Raw genomic sequence first — 26,710 nt, forward strand, 5'->3', positions numbered from 1 at the left:
AAAATACTTTAGAGCATTGAGCAGGAACAAGAAGTTAACTATGAAAGAAGGCAGAACAAAAGCAAATGAAAAATACAGTGTTAAGCAAAAGTTGAAGAGAGGCAACAGAAACCCATTAAGATTTATTTCTCTTCAACTTGTTAGTTATTTCACTAAATAATGTTGATACTGAACTGGTGACAAACACTGAAAGCTTGACTAATGGTGGAAAAGCAAATACTGTTTTCTCAAACACTCTGGAGGCTAGGGTGCTGGATGATGTTTGCACTTCTGTTCATATCAGTGCACCCAAATATTCATCCTGAAGTATCAACTGAGCATGTCTTTTTTGTTTTGTTTTTTAATAAGTGAACACAATGTGCTTATTTAAAGCATTACCAGAATTTAGAACTGCAAGTATTAAGGAAGTACTAGAATTTCTAAGTATTTAGAAGTATAAGTTCACAAAGAAGCATTAGTAGAAGACTTCACTTCATGACAGGCCGCAGAAGCAGCCAGTGATGACTTTGTAGTGAGATTTATGTTCTACCTGCAGACAGTCTCCACAAACACAAATATTTTGCTTGGGTGATCTTTGGAAGAGATCACAAAAGCAAATATTTGTCTTTGTTTATGACAAAACAATGAATTGTCATGAGGCATAAATATTTATAAACAATTAAAGTAGTTCTATATGCCTATATTTTATTAAGAAAGCCTTAAGATCCTGCTTTTGGTGCATAGAGGTATGTGTAATTTATGAGTGTTTTGAGGGACCACTAGCACTTGAAATATTTGGGTTTGATAGGACTGGAAATGATGGCCACCTCAGCAATTGTAAATGGAGAGAAAGTTGTCTCCTTTATTCTGAAGTTCTGCAGCTGTGTAATATCAACCTCCAAGGTAGCATCAGTTTGTTTAATTAAAAATAATTATCTGTAGAAACTGTGACAAGCCAAATGCAGATATGGCAAGCCAAATGTACTATATATGAAGAACACTTGATAAACATGCTATTTCATGGGTGGAAATTTGAATCAATATTGAGAGTGTAAAACATGCATGTATTTATTTATTAGGCTTAATGATTCTGGATTATCAGCCAGATAAATTCTTTAAAATATATTTATTACTTGTTCACTTCCTGAGAAAACTCTCCAAAAACATAAAAGCACTGGAACTAATATCTCAATATTTAAGTAACACATACATTTATCTTCCATTTTACTTCTTCAATGAGTGAAGAAATATATCATTCTGATTTATGTGAGTGGACTAAAGTTTGCATGTTAGGCATCTTCATAATGTTTTAATGTTAACTTGGGGATATAAATTTGGAAAAAAAGACTAAGAATTTCTGTAATGCCTCCTATTTTCAGCTGAATTACAAGAGAAAAATATTTAAAATATCTGACTCAATACTTCAGTATTCTTGGTCCCTCTGAAACAAGGAATGTAAGGGTATTTTAACTTCTGTTGTTAAAAATAAAATTATTAAATAAATTAATCAAAATTCTAAACAGTTTAAAATTAAAATATATTTAGAAATGGGTTACAATTAAGTTTTGCAGTCAATAAGGTTCACTGATTCCTGTATTAATTTTTTGGTTTGTTGGTGGAAAATATAAAGACTTTACAAACATTTATCAGCAGAAAATAGCTGACCTTGGAAATGGTAAGAGTACATCTCATTCAGCTGTTAATGCTGAACTATGGTAGATCCTATGCTACTGGCAGCTGGCACTGCATCTTTCTCCATGCACGAGCATCAGCTACAAGTTACTTCTGTGGAAAGCCGGAGACTAGCTTGATCACATTTTGTTCAAATGTTCAGAAATATTCTTCGATCTGAAGAAACTCATGGCTAACGATGGCTGAATAGTTAAAAAAAACAAAACACAACTCATCCGAATTAGAGCTGCTGGTAATGCTTTAATGCTTAGAGCTCCCAACTAGCTAAATTGTGATTGCTTCTATTTAGAACATGTTGCCTGAGGAAACCCAGAGTAATTAAAGAAAAGCTGAAAAATAATAATACAGACGGGAGGAAAATCTTCAGTAGCAAAGCTATCTTCTGAAAGAAATAATTCTACAAAAAAACCTGTACTGCAGGTATACATGTACACACTTCCTTGGGCTAAGTCTTTGAATAAACATGAAGAGCAAATATCAAAGCAGGTCTGGAAGCAGAGTAGGTAAACTTTCCCACCATTTCTACTAAAGCAAAATGCTCTTGCTCAAACGTCTGCAAGAACTGCATACTGAACTCCCTTTACAGGGCAGTTATTTTGTACTATTTGTAGGACATTTCAAATTTTACGGTCTCAGTTTTTAAATCATTAGTGAAAAATAGAGCCACCTCCTGAGTAGCTACTCTTTGCCAATCATGTCTTTGTCTTGATTAAAATGTCACAGTTCTGTTCTTCCTCCTGAACAACTGGATTTATTTAATTATACGGATTTTCTGTGGTTCTCTCACCTCTTTGCAAGCACAGATTTGGCCTACCTAGCCAGAAAGCATGACTAGGAAAGGACAGTTCTTTGCATCACAAAACTGTTAGATAAATCAAAATTCAGAACACATGGAAGTAGTATAATGTAAATATTATTTCTTATCTGATGATATATCGAGTCACAAACTCACTAGGAGATTGCCTTTCATTATACAATTTATTATTCCTTATTATTGTTAGACTGGGGGAGAAATACACACCTGGGGCAACAGAAAGAGTAACTATAACATTAGAGGAGGCTGGCTGCCAGAAGAAACTGGCAGAATTGTCAGGGTGCACATACCACTGTGGGGTGGTTGGAGGAAGCAGAGAATGTTCAAGATCCTTGAGTTCAAGAAGTGTTGGACAACACTATGACTGATATGGCCTGATTTTCTGGGTGGTCCTTTGGGGACCCAGGAGTTGGACTTGATGATCCTCGTGGGTTCCTTCCAACTCAGGATATTCTATGATTCTATGAGAATGTGTGGAGAATATGAAATTAGAAGGCCTAAGAATGGATGACTGGCTAAGTGGAGATGACTGGAGATGCATTCACAAAATTTGGAATTCTGGAAGTGTCAGGATTGAGCAGGATGGATCTGGAATATTTAACACAAACTGTAGGTTACAAATGGAGCTATAAAAATATATTGTAAGGATAGAAGGCTTAATACCCTAATTCCACACAATGAGCTTAAATGAATAGAAGAGAATTTACAACAGACTATGGAAGAGAGATATTACATGACAGGAATTAAAAACCATGAAAAAGACTTCCTGCAACTAATGTATGTTAATTGATTTATTTCCAATAATCATTAAATGCTATATTATTTTCCGATAATAAACTGTGTATATTCAGAAAGAATTTGTTAATTTGTAGGAGAAGAAGCAGGTTGAGAGGTATCAGAATACACGACACTTCAGAACTTCAGAAGTTCTGTTAACCAAATTAATGCAAGTTAGGAAATATCTCTTTTTGGGGGTGGAGATAGGACAAAGGGGGGGGGGGGGCAGTATTTTTATTCTTCATTCATTTTAATATCCATTCATTTTGATATCCTTTATTTATGTAGGGGGAGGGAGGTAAGTAGAAACAAAACCCTACCTACGCTGTTTTTAGGGTAATCTATGTCACTTTTGGAAGAGCATAAAAAAAACAAACAAACAGTATTTCATACAGAATTTGTGTAGAGATCTGACTTATACCATAAAATCAACATTAAAATGTATGCTCCAGTTTCTACACAAGTGAATGCGAAGACGAGTATCCTGCACCTAAGTTAAGCATGTCCACAAAGTTCTTTTTCAGATAAGAAAACAATATTATAATGCAGAATACAGCAAGACTACTATTTCCTTCTTTTAAGTATTGCAGCTTGTAAGAACTTATTCCAGACTGCTTGCCAGCTTATCATAGAAAGGAATAAGTTGACCCCTGGAGACATCTGTCTGTTCTGCAGCTGGACAAGGAGCCTAGATAACCAAATAAGACTATGTGATTTATTTTTAGGTGGCTGCATGTAGATAAGATGATTTTGACTCATATTGGTTACATAAGTAAACAATTTAGTTAATCATATTTGAGTATTTTTGAATCATATTGGTTACTTCTATATAATTATCAATATAGCTAATAAGTTTTATGATATACCATATTTTCAAGGAGTAAAGAGTATGACACAGGTAGATACTCGGAAGTATTCTACAATGGGAAAATCTCTGAAGCCAATCAGAAAACATTACTTCATAAAAATTACATTATTTTTATAGTTACAATTTCAAGATACCTTAGCATGCATTTTCCAATGAAGACTTTTTTCCTCCCTCTGAATTCATGATTGTTCATAATAAATTGCCAGAGTACCATAAAAACAGAAAGTTGCTTTATATACGTTATTGGAATATAGATCAAAATATATCATTTGGCATTTTCACTTTCTGTTCTGCTATATTTAGGCATTTCCATGCATAATAATTCTTAAGGTATGATTAACAGAAGTTATTAAGACAATAAGGGTAGAACGAGCACTTATTTATTCATGTGGTTTGCAGCTCATTGTAGTGCATTCCAAAATAATATTTTCCTGAACCTACTGGTGGGAAAATAAAAACTTCTGTTGATATTGAGATGGAGCAAATGCCACCTAAATTACTTGAACATATATTTCATTTGAAGCTTTAATCAGTGTGTGGTTAATTCTCCAAGGATCTGCTTAATCATCACAGTAAGAAAAACTGTATTGAACAGATTCACAACTAATTTATACACAAGCTATCCTATCTGAACAGTAAGAGCTGTATAAATAGAAGTGTCATTCAAGAGCATTTTTAAAACATCTGTATTACCTTTTATTTAGCCATAATCATTTGTTGTTGTTTCTTATGAATGAAAATCTACACAGAAACTTTCTGATTCTTCATTCGCTCCCCCTCTTCCTTTTCTCCTTAGGAAATGGGATGGCTGATATTCCTATGAGAATCCCTATTCACATGCATACTTTCTTTTTTAAAAATAAATATGACATTATAAGGTATTAGAATTTAACTCATTTTCTTTACAGAGTTAAAGTCACTTCATTTGTCTAGCAGAATTTATATTATAAACTCTCAAAGAGCTTGATGACAAGGTAAGTTTGTTATACTGAGATATTTGATGAAGAGAAAAAATACAAGAGTTAATCATTTTCTTTTTAAAATAATTGTGAATCACGTTGATACTCATAAAACCCTTCCATCTCAAATTATGTACTACTTTGACTATTTTCATACAACAGAAAATTGTTACAGTTGAGCAATGATAAATCCCTCTTGAACATGCTTCATAAAAATACTTACAGGCCCTCAATGCCAGTAACATACTGAGTTGCTATAATTAACGATACGTTCAGATGCAAGTTTTAACATAAAACTGCCTTTTACAATCACAAGCAAATACATTTATCCAGACATTGCATACAACCAACAAATAGATAGGAATCACTCTGATAGGTATACTAGCTCATTTCCTTTAGAGGAAAAAGCACTACTTAAAAATCTGCCATGTGTGTTATATATGATAAATTTGATTTTCTCACCTTTGCACATTTTTCTTTCCTTAGAAAGCACACCATTGCATGATCTTGCGGTTATTTCTTTTTGCTATTTTTTAATGTGATAAAAATATAATAGAACTGCTGTTATTTAAAAACGTAAAAACAAGATTTTGTATCTACAATACATAGAGATATGAAATGTTCCAATTTTCCTCTTCTTGAAAATAAAATGGATATTGTAAATATTTGTGTAATAACATACCTCCATCCATACACTCTGGGGTGAAAGAAATGTCATCAAGAGCAAATTCTGTGGGTTCACTCTGCCCCACTTCAGCTTCAAAAGCAACTCTGAAAGGGTTGTTACTGGAGAGGACCACGTTTGCATACATCCATTTGTTTTCTTCATTTCTACTAGAAGACCACATTAGAATATCCATTCCATGTTCTTCAATGGTATATACCTATTGACAATGAAAGAGATGCAACTGAATCAGCATTCAGAGACAGAGGAATGAAGCTAGCTGGAGTAACGTAGCCCAAGCCAAATAGCGCAGCAAGCAGTTGAAGTACTACTGACCTTCTTAAGTAAGATTTAAATCCACACCTGCACCTTTCACCTTTGCTAATGTTAGCTCAGCTGCGAGTAAAAAGGTACTCTTAAAAAAAAAAAATATGCTAATACAATCACTAATTGGAAAACTTACAGACTGATAGAAGCTAATGAGTAAGGACCTAACACAAATTTCACCTGAACATTGAAGAAAAGACTCAGAAGGTTCTAGAGCTATCCTTTCTTCTCTAAAGGGTGACCTTCTTATAGTTGTTAGGCTGATTTTCCAGTGACCCTGGGGTTCATGTTCCCACTTTAGTGCCTCAGTTTAACAATGGGACACACACACACACAAAGAAACAAACAACATACAAAACCTTTAAGTCTGAAGAAAGTTATAGACTTAAATTTATAAATAATTATATGTATATTACCTACCTTTGACTCTCCCAGACAGCCTGTTGAGACAAACAAGGTAAAAACCCAAATGACACAACGAACCACATGCTTTATGGAAGTTGCTGTATTGACCAAAATATCAGTAATTACTTAATACTCATGTACATTGTTTCTGTGTTGGAGTAAAGGAGAAGTAAGAGGACTGACATACAATAATCCAAATTAGGATCCAACTTAGTCAAGCCTGATGTTCTGCTACAGGACTGTGTAACAGCACTATCCAGCATCAATATTCTAAAAACCAAGCTGGAATACAATGAGAAGTGTTGAGAAGAAACAGACAATTAAAGCCAAAAAAACAATGGATTACAATAGAGTTCAGATAAAATGTGAAGCCCAAAATGTCTGTTTCTTTATCTGGGGATATAGACCCAATACTCTCAAAGATTATGCCCACAGAAAGTGAAAGATATATTCTTCAGTGAGGTTACTTTTGTCAGTGAGGGTCTGAAGCATCTTCTGAGTCAGGAAATATACTTAGTGTCTACAAGATTTTTGCTGACCTTTTCAGAAGGATACACATAATGCAACTGTTGGGTAAGGAATAAGTATGCCACTAATAGTGACATAGAAAGAAACAGGAGCATAGTTTCTCTTCAGCAGAACATTTACACATGTACATTTACACGTGTACAAACCCAGCAGCACATGAAAAGTACAGCAAATTCTCATAGATATAAGTTCCCTAGAGTCCTGGAGAGTTACAGCTCTGTAATGCTTAGTGTCTCCAGAGACTCCAACACCTCCCCACACACCATCCTATGAATTGTTTACAAGTCAGTCTGGTAGTGGAAACAATTTAAAGATGAAGGGGGAAGGGAAGGGGGGAAAGGGAAAGGAAAGGGAGGGGAGGGGAGAGAAAAGGAAAATCTACCAGCCTGAGTAGAATATGCTCAATCTTATACTGATCTAGTTGTAGGCTAAATTCCATCATTTTAATTTACAAGTAACAAGCATGTATTGTACTAACTAGGCATCGTCTACTGATACCACTTCTTAGAGTGCACACACAATCTAAATCATAAAGAACAGGAATAAGCATCAGTAAAGCTATCACATCATTTACTGTGGAGTGAAAAGCTCAAGAGTGAAAATATCCCAGTACACACTTTATGGTGATTTTAAAAAGAATTTAGCATGATAATCTCCATGATGTAAATGCATGAGTGAAGCTTTTATACTTGTTTCTTGGTGTTTCTCCAAGGTGCCTTTGCCAGCTGGTTCATTTGTAGTCCATATGTGAACAGTATTCTCTCACAAAACCCATTTTCCTGCCTTAAAATCATGACTCAGTTCTAATTCACCACAGCATGTCCCGTGTGTTAGAGACTCTTGAATTCCTTTTTCAGCTTCTATCTCAATCTGTGGGTGGGGAAAGTGCATGTACTTTTGAAGGTCACAAAATACACACTGCTATTTTCTACTTAGTCATCAGCAGTTACAACTCATGTGGCTATTCTATACCCTCATGCTGACTTTCCAAGATAACATATCATCTTCCTGATCTTCCCTGACTTTAGCAGTTGGCATGCTAGAGACTACTACTATGCTCTGTCTAGAAGGTTAATTAATTGGCTAATAATCAAGAAGCCAATGCAGATTTGAGGGGTGCATAGCAAGGGGTGTATTCTCCCAACATTCCCATCCTGTTGTCTGTAATCAGCAGCCAAGGAAGCAGAAGAATCTTGGGAAAGACAACACATATTTTCACTTCACTAGGCATCAGACACATATGTCAGCTGAGAAAAGCTCCCACTAACTCCAGTGAATAATGATACTAAGTTTTCCACTCTACATCCTCAAGATCATGCCTTCAAAATGTTCTTGTTCCTCAGCAGTCATTATTTCATGTCTTCATTGGGGATAAAGCTACACTACAGGAATATTGAAATTGTTTCTCCAAAGCCCACAGAACAGATTAGCAAAATTGTATCACCATTCACTGATATCACCATTTGATTGTATTTGAAAAATTGTATCACCATTAGAGAAACACTTCAGAAAGTTATGCCCTTTTTCTCTTTATCTCTTTAAACATGGGTTTGAAGTAATAAAAAATTAGTCATTTTAAGTGAAATTGACCTGTACTATACAAAAATTTACCACACCTCAGTTCTTTTAGTATCAACAAATATCAATTTGGCTTTTAAATCTCAATTGTGTGACAAATTCCTGGAATAAACTGATAGAGAAAGCTTGCTGCAGCTTAATGAAAGCTGCATGCTTTCTGTCTAACAGATAATTAATAGGATCGCCACTGAATAAAACAGGTGTTAAAATAACCTCAATTTCTTGCTGAAATGTCTCTACTATTTCATTAATCAAAATGTAAAGAGAAATTAATTTTCTAAATTTACATTTGTAGCATATATGTAATAAAAACTGTTTATATTTAGAGCTATTCTTTAAGCATATTCATTAATACTTTAGACTAGTCTTGTGTTTAATGCTGAATAACTCATCCCTCAAAGGCTGCTGTCAAGTACTTCTAAGGAAAGCTAATGTTTTCATAACAAATCATTATGATTTTTTTTTTATTATTATTATTTTGTTGGCTAACAACTGAACAATGAAGCATCAGTATTCAGATCTTTTAAAATAACTTTCACTCTTAGTGTAAGAGTTGTTGTAGATCTTGTATTTTTTCTAAAGGCAATAATAATAATAGCTTATGCTTTTATTTCCCCTGTAAAAAATTACAAAGTTTATGGCAATAGAATTCTCCCAGAGAAACGTGCATTGTGAATAAAGAAGAGAAGCAACTTTAATACCTACTCTTCTAATCTTGGTGAATATTCTTTTTTTTAAGTTTGTGTAGTTCAACATTATCTATTTCCAATACTGAGACATCCTTCATTTTTTTTTTATCTTTCTTTTAACCAAATTGGTGATTTTAATCATTCATCTCTGCTTATATTCTGTCTTTGTGGTCTTTCCTTTTTTCTTTTTTCTTTTTCCTTTTTTAAAATCCAGACATGACATAAATGTTGCAGATAGCTGTATTTCAGATAATAGCTACATCATCATCTGTTGCAGTGACATAACTATATTCTAATACATTATTCAGATTTCCTAATACCATTTGACTTTTTTCTTTTTTTAACCTCCATTGCAACTTGAGCACAAAAAAAAGGGGAAAAAAAAAACACAGACTGCCTGTCTGACTAACTCCACATACATAGGCCGTATACACCTGCTTATTCACTAACTCTAAGGGTGCTGTAGTACTTGAAAAATTTCAGTTCAGAAGCTCCTTCAAAAAAATTTTGTCTGCTTTCTTGCACAGTAAATTTAAACAAATCTTTCATAGATGATCTTGGAGTATTTCAGTTACTAACTGATCCATAAGGTAATCACTGTTTGCTTTTTACTTCAATTTAATCTGGAACTGCTCTCAACCTTTACTTACTGCTCTGTTTACTTAATCTTAATGTGCAAAGTTTGAGTATATGAAGGTATAAATAATTGAAACTGGGAAGAATGGACTTGAGGACATGGCCTAGTACTTTAAAAGCTATATTCAAATACTAAAATTACAATATTGATATAAACTCTTCTAAAAATTCATATTGAATATCTGAAATATCTTTGCGAAAAATAAGGTTTTGAGAATTTTATTGACTTAGTAGTGAGAAATGTTAAAATAAAATTACCTGAAATTCATTAAAAATCAGTTTTAAAAAGCAGGCTGAATTTTGGCTAGGATTGAGTTAATTTTCTTCCTAGTAGCTGGTATGGTGCTGTGTTTTAGATTTAGGATAAGAATAATGTTGAAGGACCTGCTGCTTATAATAACTTTATGTATATTTTTTTCTCTATTTACTCTTAATTAAGTGCCCATGAACTAAGTGACAGAGATAAAAATACCATCCCATAATCATATACTTTAAAAGGACAGACAAAAAGTTGAATGAAAGGTAACATTATTCTTTGAATGGATATAAGAAGTAAATATTTCATGCTGAGGGCAGCCAAGCAGTGGCAGGGGTTGCCCAGAGGAATTGGGTAGTTTCCATTTCTGGAGGTTTTCACCTAGTCTGATCTTGCAGCTGACCCTGCTTTGAGCAGGAGTTTGGACTAGAGACCTCTTGAAGTCCAGTACAAATTATACTGTATTCCTATTGAATTGTGCTATGATCCTTTTCAGTGGGGATGAACATAAGGAAGAAAACCAAAGATAAAGATTGTCAATACAAAAACACTGGTAATGTATACATTTTTTTTTATATTCCATCACATGTAATAAAACTGACATAAATACATGTCTGAAAATACAGGTTAACAAGCTGGCACAGATAGGAGTCTTGCTCAGGCCTGTAAAAAAGGTGTTATGCAACATATTTATTCAGTGAGCCATGTGAAATGAATTATTTGCCAAGGATACACATCACTGCTTGAGATTTTACAAAAAGAATTAACAACTAAGAGTTGGCCCACTGAGGATGCTTGGGGAACAGCAAGAAGATATTTGAACTATAATCATAAATATGGTTAAATGCTTTATTGCCAGTTATTTCAATCAAACACCCTTGATACATGGTGACATTAATTTGTTTAACACTTGTCTTTTAAACTGCATATCTTGTTTTTGTCCTAAACTTTGGAAACTAACACGATTTGATGTTAAATAGTGCATTGTGCAGTGTTGATGTTCAGTAGGTCTGAGAATGATAGATAGGCAGTGTTAATTTTTGCACATATAGCAAAAGGGCTTCAAGTGAAATTAAGAGTAGAACAAAATTGTCCCTGTTGATCTTGACAGAAAATTTTTCTATATGGGTGTAGTGACAGTGAAATTGTGAAGAAGTATAGCTAACAGCCTCTGAGATTTAGATCATTTTAGACACAGAAATGCAAATACTACTAGTGCAATTATTACTGTGGCATGAATTGGTAGACTTGCTTTTTCTCTTACCTTTAAGACTCCTGTTTGCCTAGAAGCAAACATCCAGAACCAGAACCGAACTCTGCAGATCCCAAGGCTGGCTGGGAAGAATTTGGTAGTAATTATCTTCGCTCTATTTCCTTCCTTCTGGTTAGATGAGTTTACATACAAAAAACGTTGTCCTTTACCTCAATAAAAAGATTAAAATAATTTATAGTTTTTCAGTACTATTTTATGCTCTAAAGGAAAAGCATTTTTACCCACATAGATACTAGTATCTGTTACAATGTACATGTATACCCATACATTACAGAGATGTTCTGGGTTAAAACTGTGTATTTCTGTTTATTACATACATATAATATTAAGGTAACCATCAGATCTCACTGTGCCTTTTTTACCCACGTGTAAATACTTGATTCATATTAATAATAAATATGAATAATAAATTTAAATCATGTTGCAAGCACCAACACTCACTCACAGATTCTGAAAACTCAGTAAGTAGGAGCTTCTGCATATGAACTCCAAACATTACTGTCCCAAAACACTAATATCTTCTTCAATACTCTTCAGAAAGTCAGCCAATCAATTCTTTCTGATTTTAAATTACATAAATGTGTGAAATGATGGAATATGTTGGTAAGGTACAAATAACAGAATTAGTAAGCCTGCTTACAAAACTTTATCTCAGGAAGAACTTCCTGATTAAGCAAACTTTCTCAAAAATCTATTTTAAAACTTTTAAAATACCTGTTATTCAAATAAGAACTTTTTTTTTTAATTAATTATTTTTTTTTTTTTTTAAGGGGGAGGGGTGTGGGGTGGAGGGCAGATCATGCTTAGTCTTCTCAGGAGAAGTTAAAAGTTCAGAATTTTTAATCTAAGGAATGAATCCTAATTGCTCTTTTCAGGGACATAAGACATACCAAACATTCAGAATCATAACAGTATGCCAGTCAACCTCATGTAAGCTCTTATAAACCTTTCTGTAAATAAGTGATTAACAAATGGTATATCCAAAAAAGATTGACTCTCTGCAATCCTTTTCCTTCGTCTTATAAATAAAAGTTAATGAACATTTTGTAAAGAAGATGGCAGTCCCTGTGGAAAGGGATTTTAAATTAAGTTTCAGATAAACTTAAGTGAATTGCTAATCTTTTAGTAATCATCTTTTCTTTCTTAGGTCAATGAATTCTCAAATCCTTAAAAATAAACTGTCACCTTCACACCCACCCTGTTTATGTTTCATGTATAAAACATACATGCATATTCATACTCTGCAGCTGAATTTAAGAGCTTCATATGCTCGTCAATTTACAGTTTCACAAAAATTATTCTGCACTACTACAATACTTCGGTAATTCAAGGATGCAGATTTGGGAAAAATATGGTATAAGATTTTTGTGTCTGTTGTGAATGTAATTTTTAAGATGCTGTAATTGTAAAGAGAGCAGCAATCATGATGGTCTTGGGGTAAGTACACAAAACAAAACAAACAAAAAACACCATTTCCAGAATTGTTATTCTGGAAAGGAAATAAATATTTGTGGAACAAACCAAATAGGCATGGATCCAAAATGTTTTTTAAAACCTAGTTACTCCCTATATTGACAACTTAGCAAAACAGTTTAAGTGTTATATGCAAGGTCATGATCGCTAAATTTTTAGGCAGATTAGTGACAGTCCCCTGTCTGGCAGCTTTATTATAAGGCCTAAAAGACAATTGATATCTTTCTCCAAATCCTATTCTGTCATTTAAAAAATTCTGTTAGAAAAAAAAAAAAATATATATATATGTATATATATATTTCAGTTCGTAAGATCCATAAAAGACACAATCTGTCACTTATTAGTAGGGAGACAAATAGTGCTTTTAAGAAAGCAAAAAAAAGATGCTCACTCCTTTGTCACTTCAAGAGCCAGACTCACTTGGACTGCAGTTAAAATATCAAAAGTAATTTCTCATCTGAAGTGAGTTGCAGTTATTTCCACCTAAAATTGATTGCAATTTTAGTCCTTTGACTCATAAAGTGAGCTATGTAATGGGTTTTCAAACTGCTATTCGACATGCCATTCTCACAGACCCGTAAATGAACGTTAGTTCAGAGTGAGAATTATTCAGTTTGAATGTCAGTGGAAAGAAACCCAGAATTTGAACAATTTGTAAATGGTAGCAACTGTCAAGGAATTGCTCTTAGTTTCTATTGTTGCCTTCGAAGCAATCTTATTTGAGATGATATTTTCAAGTGGGATTATCTGGGTATCATGTTATGCCTCAAACTTTTTTAGGAAATGTAAATTTTCTCAGGTGAGAAAAAGCTATTTGAAAGATTACAGTGACATGGATATATTACATTCTTCATAAGTAGAATGGTGCTGAATATTTGCACACTAAATAACAGACTGGAAAGCCAGGGTGCCTGCCTACATATTACATAATATATGACATATGGCATAATGATATACATATGATATACAGCATATGTATACGATATACAGCAAAAGTTAAATAGACATGCTTTTTTAGTTGGTTGATATTTTTGAAGTTCAAACATTCTGGACTTGAGCAGTAACATCCTCAGAGTGTTTCAATAGCTCATGGATACTGTGGCTAAAGGCTGAAAGTGTCTTGTTTTGGGGCAGGAAAGAATAGTATGATAAGGAAATTTATGGAAATAATTTTTAAAAGTGAGACCTGAATAAGAGACATCTCAGTCAAATTGCAGAATGTTAGACATAGCTGTAATATAGTCGTTATTTTTCACAAAATGTCTTTCTGTTCAAATCACAGGATTTATCTTATCCTTGAGACTGTTCTAATGCAGTAAGTTAATATTGTTACCCATCTGAAATCTGTAATGTTAGTTTAGATTTTGCTAGATGAGGCAGTATGACACATTTACAACCAAACCTACACACAAAGCTGTTCCAATATACATAGTACATGGTTGGTATAATACCACAGGATTCATTCTATTGCTATAATGGCACTCGTGATCTGTGCAACAAATTTATATGCTTAGTAACTAGAGGAAATGAATTTGGAACTAGAAGAAATTGGTTTGGACCAGGAACGGACTGACAGATATTGCTGGACATTACAGAGAGTCTGTATCTAGACTGCTGGCAATTCTAACAAGTGATTCTTTTTCATTATAGCTAATGTGAATATTTCTTGCCCACTTAATTTACAAGTAAATTACAAATCTAGACAATTTTGTAAACACATTTGCTGTAATTCCATTTTACTTTTTCCTTTCTTTTTATTAACTTTATTCTTCTTACAATTCCTGGGTAATTTCAAAGATGCAAAGAAGAATCAATTAAGTAAGAGGAACTGAAATAGAAAAACACACAAAATCTCCTTGAAGAGCCAAGGGCTAGAGGTTGTTTTATCATCACATTGCATCACAGGAAGAGCAAGAAAGCAAGTCAGACTACTGATTTACAAAGAACAGCTTGCTTGGGACAGCTGAATTAGTTTCTACCTCTACCCTGTCTGTTCTGTCCCTTTCCAAGAGGAACTTCCACAATTATAGCCAACAGACTATCTGCTTCCTATAAAATGACAAATTGTGATGTGTGGCAGTTAAACAGTTCCCTCATGATCAGGTGAACAGTTCCTGCATCAGGTGCAGGATCTGCCAAACAAAAAGGGAAGATAAATGAGTAGGACAGAAATGGTTACAGCCACCTGCTTATAAGATGTCTCTGTTGAGTTTGGAAATGTAAAACAAACAAACAAAAAAATCCACCTGCAGATCATGCTGGATACAAATTCAAGATTAAACCAGTAAAGATTGTGACACCTGTACAGTGAATCTGAACTATTCTTTGCTAATAAAATAAAAATTAGAACTGGTTAGGATTCCTAATAAATAAAATTTCTGGAAAAGAAAATTAAGCACTTCTCAATAGCAATTGGTACCTTTATGATGGAAATTAAATTTCCATTCAGATTTATAATAAATACAGAAAGAAATATAATACAATATAATTTTATATTTATTTAGTATATAATTATAATTTGCTGTCTCATAGCACAGATAACTGGAACGGCCCATTAGTACATTTTGTTATGCTGATAATCAGTAGGCATTCTGTTAGTAGTCTGGCTGTATCATCCTGTAGGAACATGTTAATAGAGGAGATGTTTCTACATTAAGATATCTGGCATGCCAATAACAGGGAGAAAAGTTAAGACCTTACTTATGAACCTTAAGTATTTCACATGCATCCACACACACTGCTCATCAGTTGCTCTTTAAGTGTATGACACTACAGGAAAAGCAGATTATTCCAACTATTGACAAGTAGAGCATCATGAGTATCAGGATCTAACACAAAAGGTTTCATAACACGGATTTCATTTGAATCCAGTAGCTTCTTTGAGGAGCGAAAAAAAATACTAGTGATAGGTGAGAAAAATACAGAGCTGATGATCAGGAGAAGGAAATATAACAATAGACTAATCTGGGTTCTCAGAAAATCTATTTTTTGAACATGAGTTAGCTAAAGGTTTGCAAGATGTCCAACTATTTTGTCAGGGTGCAAGCTGATACTGGAAACAGAGAACTGGTACCGTGTTGAAACTGCCTGAAAAAAAGCCTACAATGCCACAAATTTTTCCAGAGATCGACTACAGCACAGCCAGGGTCATTGGATAGTCTCATTCAAGGTACTATTCAATACAAATCCATATTGCCTGCTTAGGTGACTAAAAAGAAATGGATGGCTGGACTACTATTTTTACCTTTGTTTATCCAAATTTGTTCAGTCATTCAACAGTACATGGATACACTGCCACAGCATTTCTGAACAAGGCCCAATACATTAACTTAGTAACGCATGGATAATGACAGATATATCCTCTTTTATGGTATTAAAATTTTCATATCGGTATTTTTTAAACATTTTTTCAAGTAGACCCTTAAATAAAAATCTCATTGCAGACTTATCAACAACAACTGCACTTGTAGAAGTATGCTGTACTGCTTTAGAAAGAGTTCTGTTATGTCCCAGATGGGATGATTAATTAGATACTTTATATCGTATTTAGCAGCTCATTGTTTTGGAAATGACTAAATGAATGCATCAAGCTAAAGTGGAGTATTAAGAATGATATAATCAAGATCATTTTGAAAATAGTAGTCTTTAAAATTACAGTGCTGCTGAAACCACAATTAAAAATATGGGCAATGGGCTGTTATGCAAGTTTTTTATTTATTTATTTTATTTATTTTAAATCTGAGTTCAGATGGAACTAGAAATTATCAGATAGTATAAATGACAAGATTCAGTTTGTTAAAACATTTAATATTTTTGTCGTAGCTTTTTATGTATCCTTAGTTGTAATTTTAATATAAAAGGAAGTGTTTTAAACACTCACTGGAACTTTAAATATCGTAATAACCTTCGCGAACTGTACTAATTTTTCACTATTACTTGTCTGTATTACAATAAGCTCAACAGATCACATTGAGGTTTCATAGAATCATAGAAACATTTAGGTTGGAAAAGACCTTCAAGAACATCAAGTCCAACTATCAGTCTGACCTATCATGTTCCATCACAAACTATGTCCTTAGTGCAATGCCCACCCATGTCTTAAATACCTCCAAACATGGGGACTTCAATGCTTCCCTTGGCAGCCTATCACAGAATCACAGAATTTCTAGGTTGGAAGAGACCTCAAGATCATCGAGTCCAACCTCTGACCTAACGCTAGCAGTCCCCACTAAACCATATCCCTAAGCTCTACATCTAAACGTCTTTTGAAGACTTCCAGGGATGGTGACTCCACCACTTCCCTGGGCAGCCTGTTCCAACGCCTCACAACCCTTTCAGTGAAGAAGTTCTTCCTAACATCTAACCTAAAACTCCCTTGCTTCACCTCCCTTCCCATGAAGAAATTGTTCCTAATATCTAACCTAAACCTCAGCTAGTGCAACCTGAGAACATTTTATTGCAATCTATCATTTTCCACCTGAGAAAAGAGATTGACACCCTCCTCACTGCAACCTTCTTTCACGTAGTTATAGAGAGTGATGAGGTCAACGTGCTTTTCTCCAGACTAAACAACCCCAGTTCCCTCAGTCGATCCTCATAAATCTTGTTTTCTAGTCCCTTCACCAACTTCATTGCTCTTCTCAACACATACTCTAGAAACCCAACATCCTTTTTTTTTTTTTTTTTTTTTTGCAGTGAGGGGCCCAAAACTGAACACAGTACTTGAGGTGCACTCTACGTAAAAAGGGACAATCTCTTAGAATCATAGAATCATAGAATATCCTGAGTTGGAAGGGACCCTTAAGGATCATCAAGTCCAACTCTCGACACCGCACAGGTCTACCCAAAAGTTCAGACCATGTGCCTAAGTGCACAGTCCAATCTCTTCTTAAATTCAGACAGGCTCGGTGCAGTGACCACTTCCCTGGGGAGCCTGTTCCAGTGTGCAACCACCCTCTCTGTGAAGAACCCCCTCCTGACGTCCAGCCTAAATTTCCCCTGCCTCAGCTTAACCCCGTTCCCGCGGGTCCTGTCACTAGTGTTAATGGAGAAAAGGTCTCCTGCCTCTTGACAACCCCTTACGAGGAAGTTGTAGACTGCGATGAGGTCTCCCCTCAGCCTCCTCTTCTCCAGGCTGAACAGGCCCGTGACCTCAGCCGTTCCTCGTACGTCTTCCCCTCAAGGCCTTTCACCATCTTCGTAGCCCTCCTCTGGACACTTTCCAACAGTTTCATGTCCTTTTTATACTGTGGTGCCCAGAACTGCACACAGTACTCGAGGTGAGGCCGCACCAGCGCAGAGTAGAGTGGGACAATCACCTCCCTTGACCTACTAGCGATGCCGTTCTTGATGCACCCCAGGATACGATTGGCCCTCCTGGCTGCCAGGGCACACTGCTGGCTCATATTCAACTTGCTGTCTATCACGACCCCCAGATCCCTCTCTTCTAGGCTGCTCTCCAGCGTCTCATCGCCCAGTCTGTACGTGCAGCCAGGGTTTCCCCGTCCCAGGTGCAGGACCCGGCACTTGCTCTTATTGAACTTCATGCGGTTGGTGATCGCCCAGCTCTCCAACCTGTCCAGATCCCTCTGCAAGGCCTTTACGCCCTCATTTGAGTCCACAACTCCTCCAAGTTTGGTGTCATCAGCAAACTTGCTCAAAATACCCTCTATTCCTACATCCAGATCATTTATAAAAATATTGAAAAGTACCGGCCCTAAAATGGAGCCTTGAGGGACCCCACTGGTGCCCGCCCGCCAGCCTGACGCAGCTCCATTTACCATAACCCTTTGGGCCCTGCCCGTTAGCCAATTGCTCACCCATCGTATGATGTTTTTATTTAGCTGTATGGTGGACATTTTGTCCAGTAGGATCCTATGGGAAACCGTGTCAAAAGCCTTGCTGAAGTCCAAAAAAATCACATCAGCTGGTTTCCCTTGGTCCACCATACGGGTGATCTTATCATAAAAGGAAATCAGGTTAGTTAGGCAGGACCTACCCTTCACAAACCCATGCTGGCTGGGACCAATGACTGCTTTGTCCCCCAGGTGCGCCTCAATGAGTCCGAGAAACAACTTCTCCATGATTTTACCAGGCACTGACGTGAGACTGACAGGCCTGTAATTGCTAGGGTCTTCTTTCTGACCCTTCTTGAAAATTGGCACAACATTTGCCAGCTTCCAGTCTACTGGGACCTCTCCAAATTCCCAGGATCGTTGAAAAATAATTGATAGAGGTTCCGCGATGACATCCGCCAGCTCTTTCAGCACCCGGGGATGAATCCCATCCGGACCCATGGACTTGTAGGGATCCAGGTGGAGTAGCAAATCCCGCACACGTTCAGGGTCAGTTGGGAGTTTGTCATCCCCACCGTCCCGGTCCTCCAGCTCAGGGCACCCTGGGTCCCGAAGCCCATCATCGGCATTGAAGACAGAGGCAAAGAAGGCGTTAAGCGTCTCTGCTTTGCCTACGTCATCGTCTGTGAGGAGACCTTCCCTATCAAGGAGCGGCCCTATGTTTTCTTTAGTTCTCCTTTTTCCATTTACATATCTAAAAAACTCCTTTTTATTTTCTCTCACAGACACAGCCAGCTTCAACTCTAGCTGTGCTTTGGCCACTCGAACTTTCTCCCTACAAACACGAACAGCATCCCTGTATTCTTTCCATGACGCCTGGCCCTCCTTCCAGTAGCGAAACACTCTCTGTTTCCGCCTAATCTCCATTAGAATGTTCCTGGTCAGCCACGCCGGCCTCCTGCCCCGCCTGCCTGACTTGCGATATTTTGGAATTGCCTTATCTTGTGCTTCTAGGAGGCATCGCTTAAAGAGTGACCAGCACTGGTGGACATCGAGGCCTTCAAGAGCAGTTTCCCAGGGGACCTTACTGACTAGTTCCCTGAGCAGCCTGAAGTCCGCTTTCCCCATATCTAGGGATGAGGTTTTGGTGGCACTTTTCCTTCTGTCACCATAAATTTTGAACTCAACCACTTCATGGTCGCTATGACCGAGGCGGCCACCAATCACCACATCTCCCACCAGACCCTCTCTGTTTTCTAGCAACAGGTCTAGGAGGGCACCTTTCCTAGTTGGCTCCGTTAGCACCTGTACCAAGAAGTTATCATCTAGGTGCTTCATGAACCTCCTGGACTTGCTCGTGTCAGCCGTGTGGCACTCCCAGTTAACGTCCGGCAAGTTGAAGTCCCCCATAAGGACAAGGGGAGTTAATCTCGAGGCCTCTCTTAGTTCTGTAAAGAATAATTTATCGGCGCTATCGTCCTGGCCAGGCGGTCTGTAATAGACTCCCACAACGACATCCCCTTTATTCGTTCGTCCCTTGATCCTTACCCAGAGGCTCTCAACTTTGCCATCGCCGACCTGAAGTTCCACACAGTCCAGCCCCTGCTTCACATACATCGCCACCCCACCACCTCGCCTACCCTGCCTGTCCCTCCTGAAGAGCCTGTAACCATCTATCGCAACACCCCAGTCACAGGACTCATCCCACCAGGTTTCGCTTATGCCGATGATGTCGTAGTTGCGGGACTGGGCCAGGACTTCTAGCTCATCTATTTTATTCCTCATACTGCGTGCGTTTGTGTAAAAGCACTTCAGGTGCGTCTCCTTACACTCAGCACCTTGTGGATCTGACCAAAGGACCCCACTGGCACACAGCCCCTCTGATTCTAGCATACCATCCCTTAGGTCTTCACCGGCTCGCCTGGTTTTAGCCCCTTCCCCCTTCGACTCTAGTTTAAAGCCCTATCTATCAGCCCTGCCAACTCCTGACCTAAGATCCTTACCCCTCTCCGAGAGAGGCGCATCCCATCCGGTGCCATCAGGCCCAGTGTAGCATAGACCTTCCCTAGTCCTACTGGCCATGCTATTTCTGATGAAGGCCAGGATATCATTGGCCTTCCTGACCACATGGGCACACTGCTCACTTATGTGCAGCTGACTGTTGACTAATTGATGCTAATTTATGGGACAGTGTTTTTTGGAGTTCAGTGAATATTTAATTTTCCCTACAGTTATGTAGGACACATGGCAATACCTGGTGTATGGTCAGTATCAGGACCCGTTTGTCCAAAGTCACCACCTTTGCTAACATTCCAGTCAAAATCATCCCTAGAGTCTTGTATTAATCCACATACAGTGGTCCATTCTTGCTCTTGTGTTTCAAAGTTACAGCTTCCAGGAATACTTGTGTAGTAACCTGAAAATATAACAGGAAGTAAATTATCATCTCTACAAGACTGTAATGAACTTATTGTACATGGTAATGGAGAGAATTCTATTTGGCTAATACTATGATTCCTTGCACTCCCATGTACTGACATAAATAATATATGGTAGTGAGTTAGAAACAAACAAAATAACCTACCCCTTCCCAGACACACACACACAAAAGCCACCATCCTTTGCTTTCTGAAGGTGTAAACAGTGTTAAAAGTTATTGTAGACACATGGCCATGTAAGCCTTGAGGACAAAGCTGTAACCACCAATTTTAGCTATTATTCAAGGTGAATGGACAGAATGATTTCTAGCAAATTAGCTAGTAAAAATGTACTCCACTTCCCCAGTGGTGTTTCTCATTGACATATGTTGGATGACCCTTGTGAGTGTTATGTATGAAGGTAACTTTGGGATGAGAGAGAAGTTCTAGTGATTAGGGCTCTGGAATGAATTCAGGATATCTTTGTTAGACTTTCTGTTTTTAGATTTGTCTCTGATTTTTTAAAATGACTTTGGAAAAGTAATTTGTCAACAAAATTGTACAAATGCTGTCGAAGAGATTAATTTCTATCAGAAACACTTTTTTTTGCTTTTAAAGTTCTTTTCCTTAGTTACAATTGTTCCTTGATCATCATACGGAAGACATGAATTTTCCAAGAGCAAATTTTTCTTTTTTTTTCTTTTTTTTTTTTTTTTTTCAGGTTAGAATTTGAGCAGAGGCAGCTACATGATTGCTGAGTAAAAGCAAAGACTTCCTCTGTAAAAGGACTCTGGGGAAAGATTCCAAACTATTAAACATCATGGTCAGTCATGCATTTGAGAAGCAGGTCTGACTGTGACTATTTCAGAACCTCAAATGGATTTGAGGAATTAGAGTTAATTTCTTGATTTAGAAGTATTCTGCAACATTAAAATACAATTATTTATGTATCATTGTCTAGGTATAAAATATATAGATAGAAAAAAAAACCAAACATGTAAATTGTAGACAACTTTTAGAACTTTTATCACTATCAACTTGTATTGTATGAACAAGATCTGCATACACACAGACTGTAAAGCTTTTGGACTTGCTTTTCTGTAAATATTTCTCACCATAGTTAAACGTCTAGGACAAATATCTTAAAAGAAGAATAACCTTTATTGAACCTATATCTCATTGAATGCTAGAAGAAAGATCTGTACTGTTTTGTAATGTACTGTACTCTTACTTTACTACAAGAGACTGACGTATCTATCATAAGGAGAGACTGAGAGAGCTGGGACTTTTCAGCCCAGAGAAGAACAGGCATAGTGTGCGTCAGTGGGCATAAATAATTGCTTTGAGGGTTTAACGAAGACAAATCCAGACTTCTCAGTGATGCCTAATATCAGGACAAGAGGCAGTGGGCATAAATTTAAATACAGGAAATTCCATTGAAGGATAAAAAATTATATGATTTTATTTTCCTTTACTTATACTGTTGCACTGGCCATACACTTGTCTGTGTTGTCCAGGCAAGTTGCTGAGTCTCCGTTCTTGGAGATATTTTAAACAGGTCACAGCCCTGGGCAACCTGTTTTAATGGATCCTGTTTTGAACAGGAGGTTGGACTAGATCTGCAGAGGTGCTTTCCAACCTCAGCCATTCTGTTAGTGCTATTTGCAGCATGACCTTTGGAAATTGTGAAAGGAATACACAAATACGCTGAGTGTTCACACTGACACTGCATTACAATCTTCATGGAAACTCAGTGAAGCATGGCAGGGCAAAGAAGGGAATCCATTAATCTCAACAGGAATTACAATTTTCTTGTACAGTTCTAAAAAGATAAAAGTCCAAACGAATTTATATATGGAATTTATACTATTCATAATAGATTACCTGTCCTCAGGAATTTTACCCTAATATTTTAACAGTACATTTAGAAAGTAATTATGTTAAATATTTATAATCAGTATTTACAGGGTTGATGGAATCACCTGACATATATGCACCTCCTGGGTACTTTTTATTTTTAGGGTAAACAGAACGTACTTAGAAGCCTTCAGAAGACAATTGTTCCATTTATCTGAAAAATTGCTTTTATTTCAATAATTCAAGCACTCCTCTAGTTGGTTCATCAACAGTGAGGTTTGCTATTAATCAAATCTGGGTGTATAATTGAGTGCAGTTCATTAAAATTGAAACTGCTTTCATGTGTGCTTTTTTCACCTCAGTACTTCCAATGGGTTATTGAAAGAGAATGAAAATTTTGCGAGATTGCCTGAATGAATGGAATGAAGCATAGAGTAATTTCTTTGAGTTTATTTTATTTTTTTATAAAAGACTTCACCAGGCTATGCGGATACAATTTAGTTTATCCAGATTACATGTATATTTTAAATCCTGCACAAGGGAATTGCTCTTCAGGAGATTATCACCCATTGGCTTCTTTGGAATTACACTGGTATAAAGTTATAGTAGAAAATGAGCCTGGAATTTGAACTCTGAGAAAATAAGAAAATTGTAGGCAAATGTGGCCATAACAACTTGCCATGGGGCAGGTTTGACTACGAAGGGCTTTCTCTGTGGGTATTTACTCTTTTGTGATAAAAGAGTTAACTTTTTTTTTTCCTTAAAAAAAAATTCCTTAAAATATTAGGTTTCTATTTCCAGATGGAAATAGTTAGACAACTCTTTCTGTTATGTAAAATATTTATGTTTTATGTATTTATGTTATGTAAAATAATTGTGCTTTTTAGGTAAATCCTGATGTTCTGCTTGAGTGAACCTACTTTATAAACATAAATGTACTTTGGTCAAAGTTTTCAGAGCTGATAGCAGGTAACTATGGACTAAAGAAAAATAGCATTAAAAATAGAGGATTATATATATATGTGTATATATATACCTGTATATATATATATATTATATACCTGTATATATATATTATATATATATATACAGGTATATAATATATATATATATTATTATATATTATATACCTGTGTATATATATATATATACCTGTATATTTGCCTCTTAATGTTTATTTGAGTCTATATGCTTGAGAAAATGTGCATTTACCCAAATGTTCATTTGTTTTTCATTTTCAAATGTTTTCAAATGTTCATTTTTTTCATCATTACTTCATTTGTTCGATCTAATATATCTGGTAGGGTAACATTATACTTGAGACTTATCTGGGTACTTTGTACATGAGATTACATTACATTCTGTCTCTTATTTTGCCATGTTATTTTGTCACTTCTGCAGCAACACCTGGACCAAAGAGAGATGAAAATGTTTTGATGTAATTTCAAAATTTCATTGTAGCTTTTCCATGTACAATGAAAGGGTTTTAATTACTGAAAAAATATGCATACTACAGACAGGAAATATGGAATATCTGTTTAAAAATTGTCTAGTTGAAAAAGATACCCTCTGGAAGTTATCATTCAACTTTTCATTTCCGCCCACATGGTTCACAAAAATTCACTGGAATGCAAAGCACTGCAGTAGAAGCAAAACCAGAAACAGAGACACCAGCATCAGCATATGTACTTCAGAATTGCCATTTACTTTTACAAAAACAATAAAGAGGGAGAAAGTCCAAGTTAAATGTCATGTAGTGACATTTTCATGTCTACTAAAATCTATTGTCTGTCTAAAACAGTGTAATTTACATGACCAGGTAATGGGTCATTATTTCTGTACCCAGTCCAGTCAAAGCATTTAGCAAAAATATGTGAGAGGAAATGCCTTTGATTTTCAAGGGAGTGCCAAGTGTTGGTGAATTTCGATTGAGTAAATTTCAATTGAGTACTTGGGCTTCAATGCAGTATGAACATTGATGTATGTGATTCCATTATTTTCTCTGTCTATCAAGATTACTTTTAATCATATGTGTAATATGGCAGAATTTGGTCTGGCAGTTTGAAGATTGAGAATTAGATTTATTACTGAATTACATATATGGACTGTTTAAACTTCCTGCTCCAAATGTCTGGTCTGGAAAATTATTGTCAAAAAAAAAAAAAAAATGGAGGAAGAAAACAGCACAACATTTTACTGCTTTTCAATTTCAAATCTGAATTGGAAAGACTGTTAATTTGATCTGGATTTTTAAAATTGTGCTGTGTCCGTCCATCTCAAATAGCATTAGTAAAGAATTCCTGCAGGCAAATTTTGTCTCAGTCTTCACCAGGATTGCAGAAATATAAACACACTGGATTTTGTCCAACCATTCTGAATAATGTAATAGGAAGAATACACTGTCATAGCTCTGCAGTAGTAGCAAGAACAAAGAACAATGAATATGTGGTAGCAACATGACTCAGATTGCAAAAACAGGATTAATCTGAAAGATGGACTTGTTTATGCATAATCACTTTTTTAATAACAGAATCACACCTAAATGCTCTTGTGCATTAATTTGGTTATTTAGCTTTTTTTAATTATTATTATTCAACATTGACAGCCTAAAAAGCTTTCAATTAAATAAATAAGTTTATGTATCTTTTCAGAGTAAATTTGGATTGTAATCTATGGATTTTATTCCTTAAATAAAAGTTGTTTTTTTTTTTTTTTTTTTTCTATATAATCTTTGTAATGACTAGGTTACATTTTTGTGCCCAAATGACACAAATATTTTTTGTGCAGTAAACATCTCTGAGGATCTTAAAATATCAGACCTTCTGTGCTGGGGGAACAGGCAACCAGCTTGTAATTATCTTCTGAGCAGCTGCATGAATCCACCTGAGCTATGCTACAGAATTTAAAGTTATAATTTTAACTGGAGATTACATTAACACACAAAGAGATACTTACTGCAGTCAGCTTCATCCGATAGGTCTTCACAGTCTGGTTTATAGTCACAGACAAAATGAGATTCTATACAATCCTTATTCCAACACAAAAAATCAGTGAGGGCAGGGCATTCCTTGGGATCCTCTCCAGCTGAAAACAACAGGACATTAAAATCAAAATTACAATTAAATCAAAGAATGCTCTTTTTAATTTTTTTTAGCCATTATACACCATGACTTTTGTCATGGTGTATACTTCCAACAGATGTTATTTGGTCACACTCTTTTAATGCTGCATTATCTGTGCCTAGACTACTGCACTGGCCTAGCAGGGCAGGGAAGGAAATCCAAATCAGCATCAGCATGACTGTTTCCCTTCTTTATTTGTTGTGTACATTCCATAAAATAGGATCCATGAGCCTACAAAAGGTAGACAAGTCAAAGTCTTTATACTAGTCATAATTACAGGACATCACATGGAAAATAAGACAATTTTAAATGGGGAAAATACAATACTTTACAACATTTGTGTGATACATACACTTCTAAAACCTTTATTTTTTTATTTTTATTTATTTTTTTTTTTTTTAAGAGAGTAGAGAAACTTCATCAGTGTGACTTAAATTGCTTAACAACAGAAAATATTTAAAGGTAGAACTATTGGGATACAACAATTTTCACATCTTATTTCACCGCATGTGACATAGATATGTTATTACCATGCTGAAGAATTAAGAAAAAAAAATGACATTTTTCATTAGTTCTACTTTTCTGACTATATTATTCTACA

General features: G+C 35.9%; 1 protein-coding gene across 1 annotated transcript in view; it reads right to left on the bottom strand.

Moving 5' to 3' along the window:
• The window catches only part of MALRD1 (MAM and LDL receptor class A domain containing 1), a 253,692-nt gene that overhangs the window by 64,304 nt on the left and 162,678 nt on the right, over positions 1 to 26,710 (bottom strand). Inside the window, exons 29-32 of the mRNA XM_032182284.1 lie at positions 25,943 to 26,071; positions 20,968 to 21,129; positions 11,437 to 11,594; positions 5,772 to 5,973 (exon numbers count right to left, since the gene is read on the bottom strand). Of these exons, the coding sequence (XP_032038175.1) occupies positions 5,772 to 5,973; positions 11,437 to 11,594; positions 20,968 to 21,129; positions 25,943 to 26,071 (651 nt within the window). The remainder of the gene's footprint in view (positions 1 to 5,771; positions 5,974 to 11,436; positions 11,595 to 20,967; positions 21,130 to 25,942; positions 26,072 to 26,710) is intronic.

This window comes from Aythya fuligula, chromosome 2, assembly GCF_009819795.1.
Source record: "Aythya fuligula isolate bAytFul2 chromosome 2, bAytFul2.pri, whole genome shotgun sequence".
Classification (NCBI taxonomy): Eukaryota; Metazoa; Chordata; class Aves; order Anseriformes; family Anatidae; genus Aythya; species Aythya fuligula.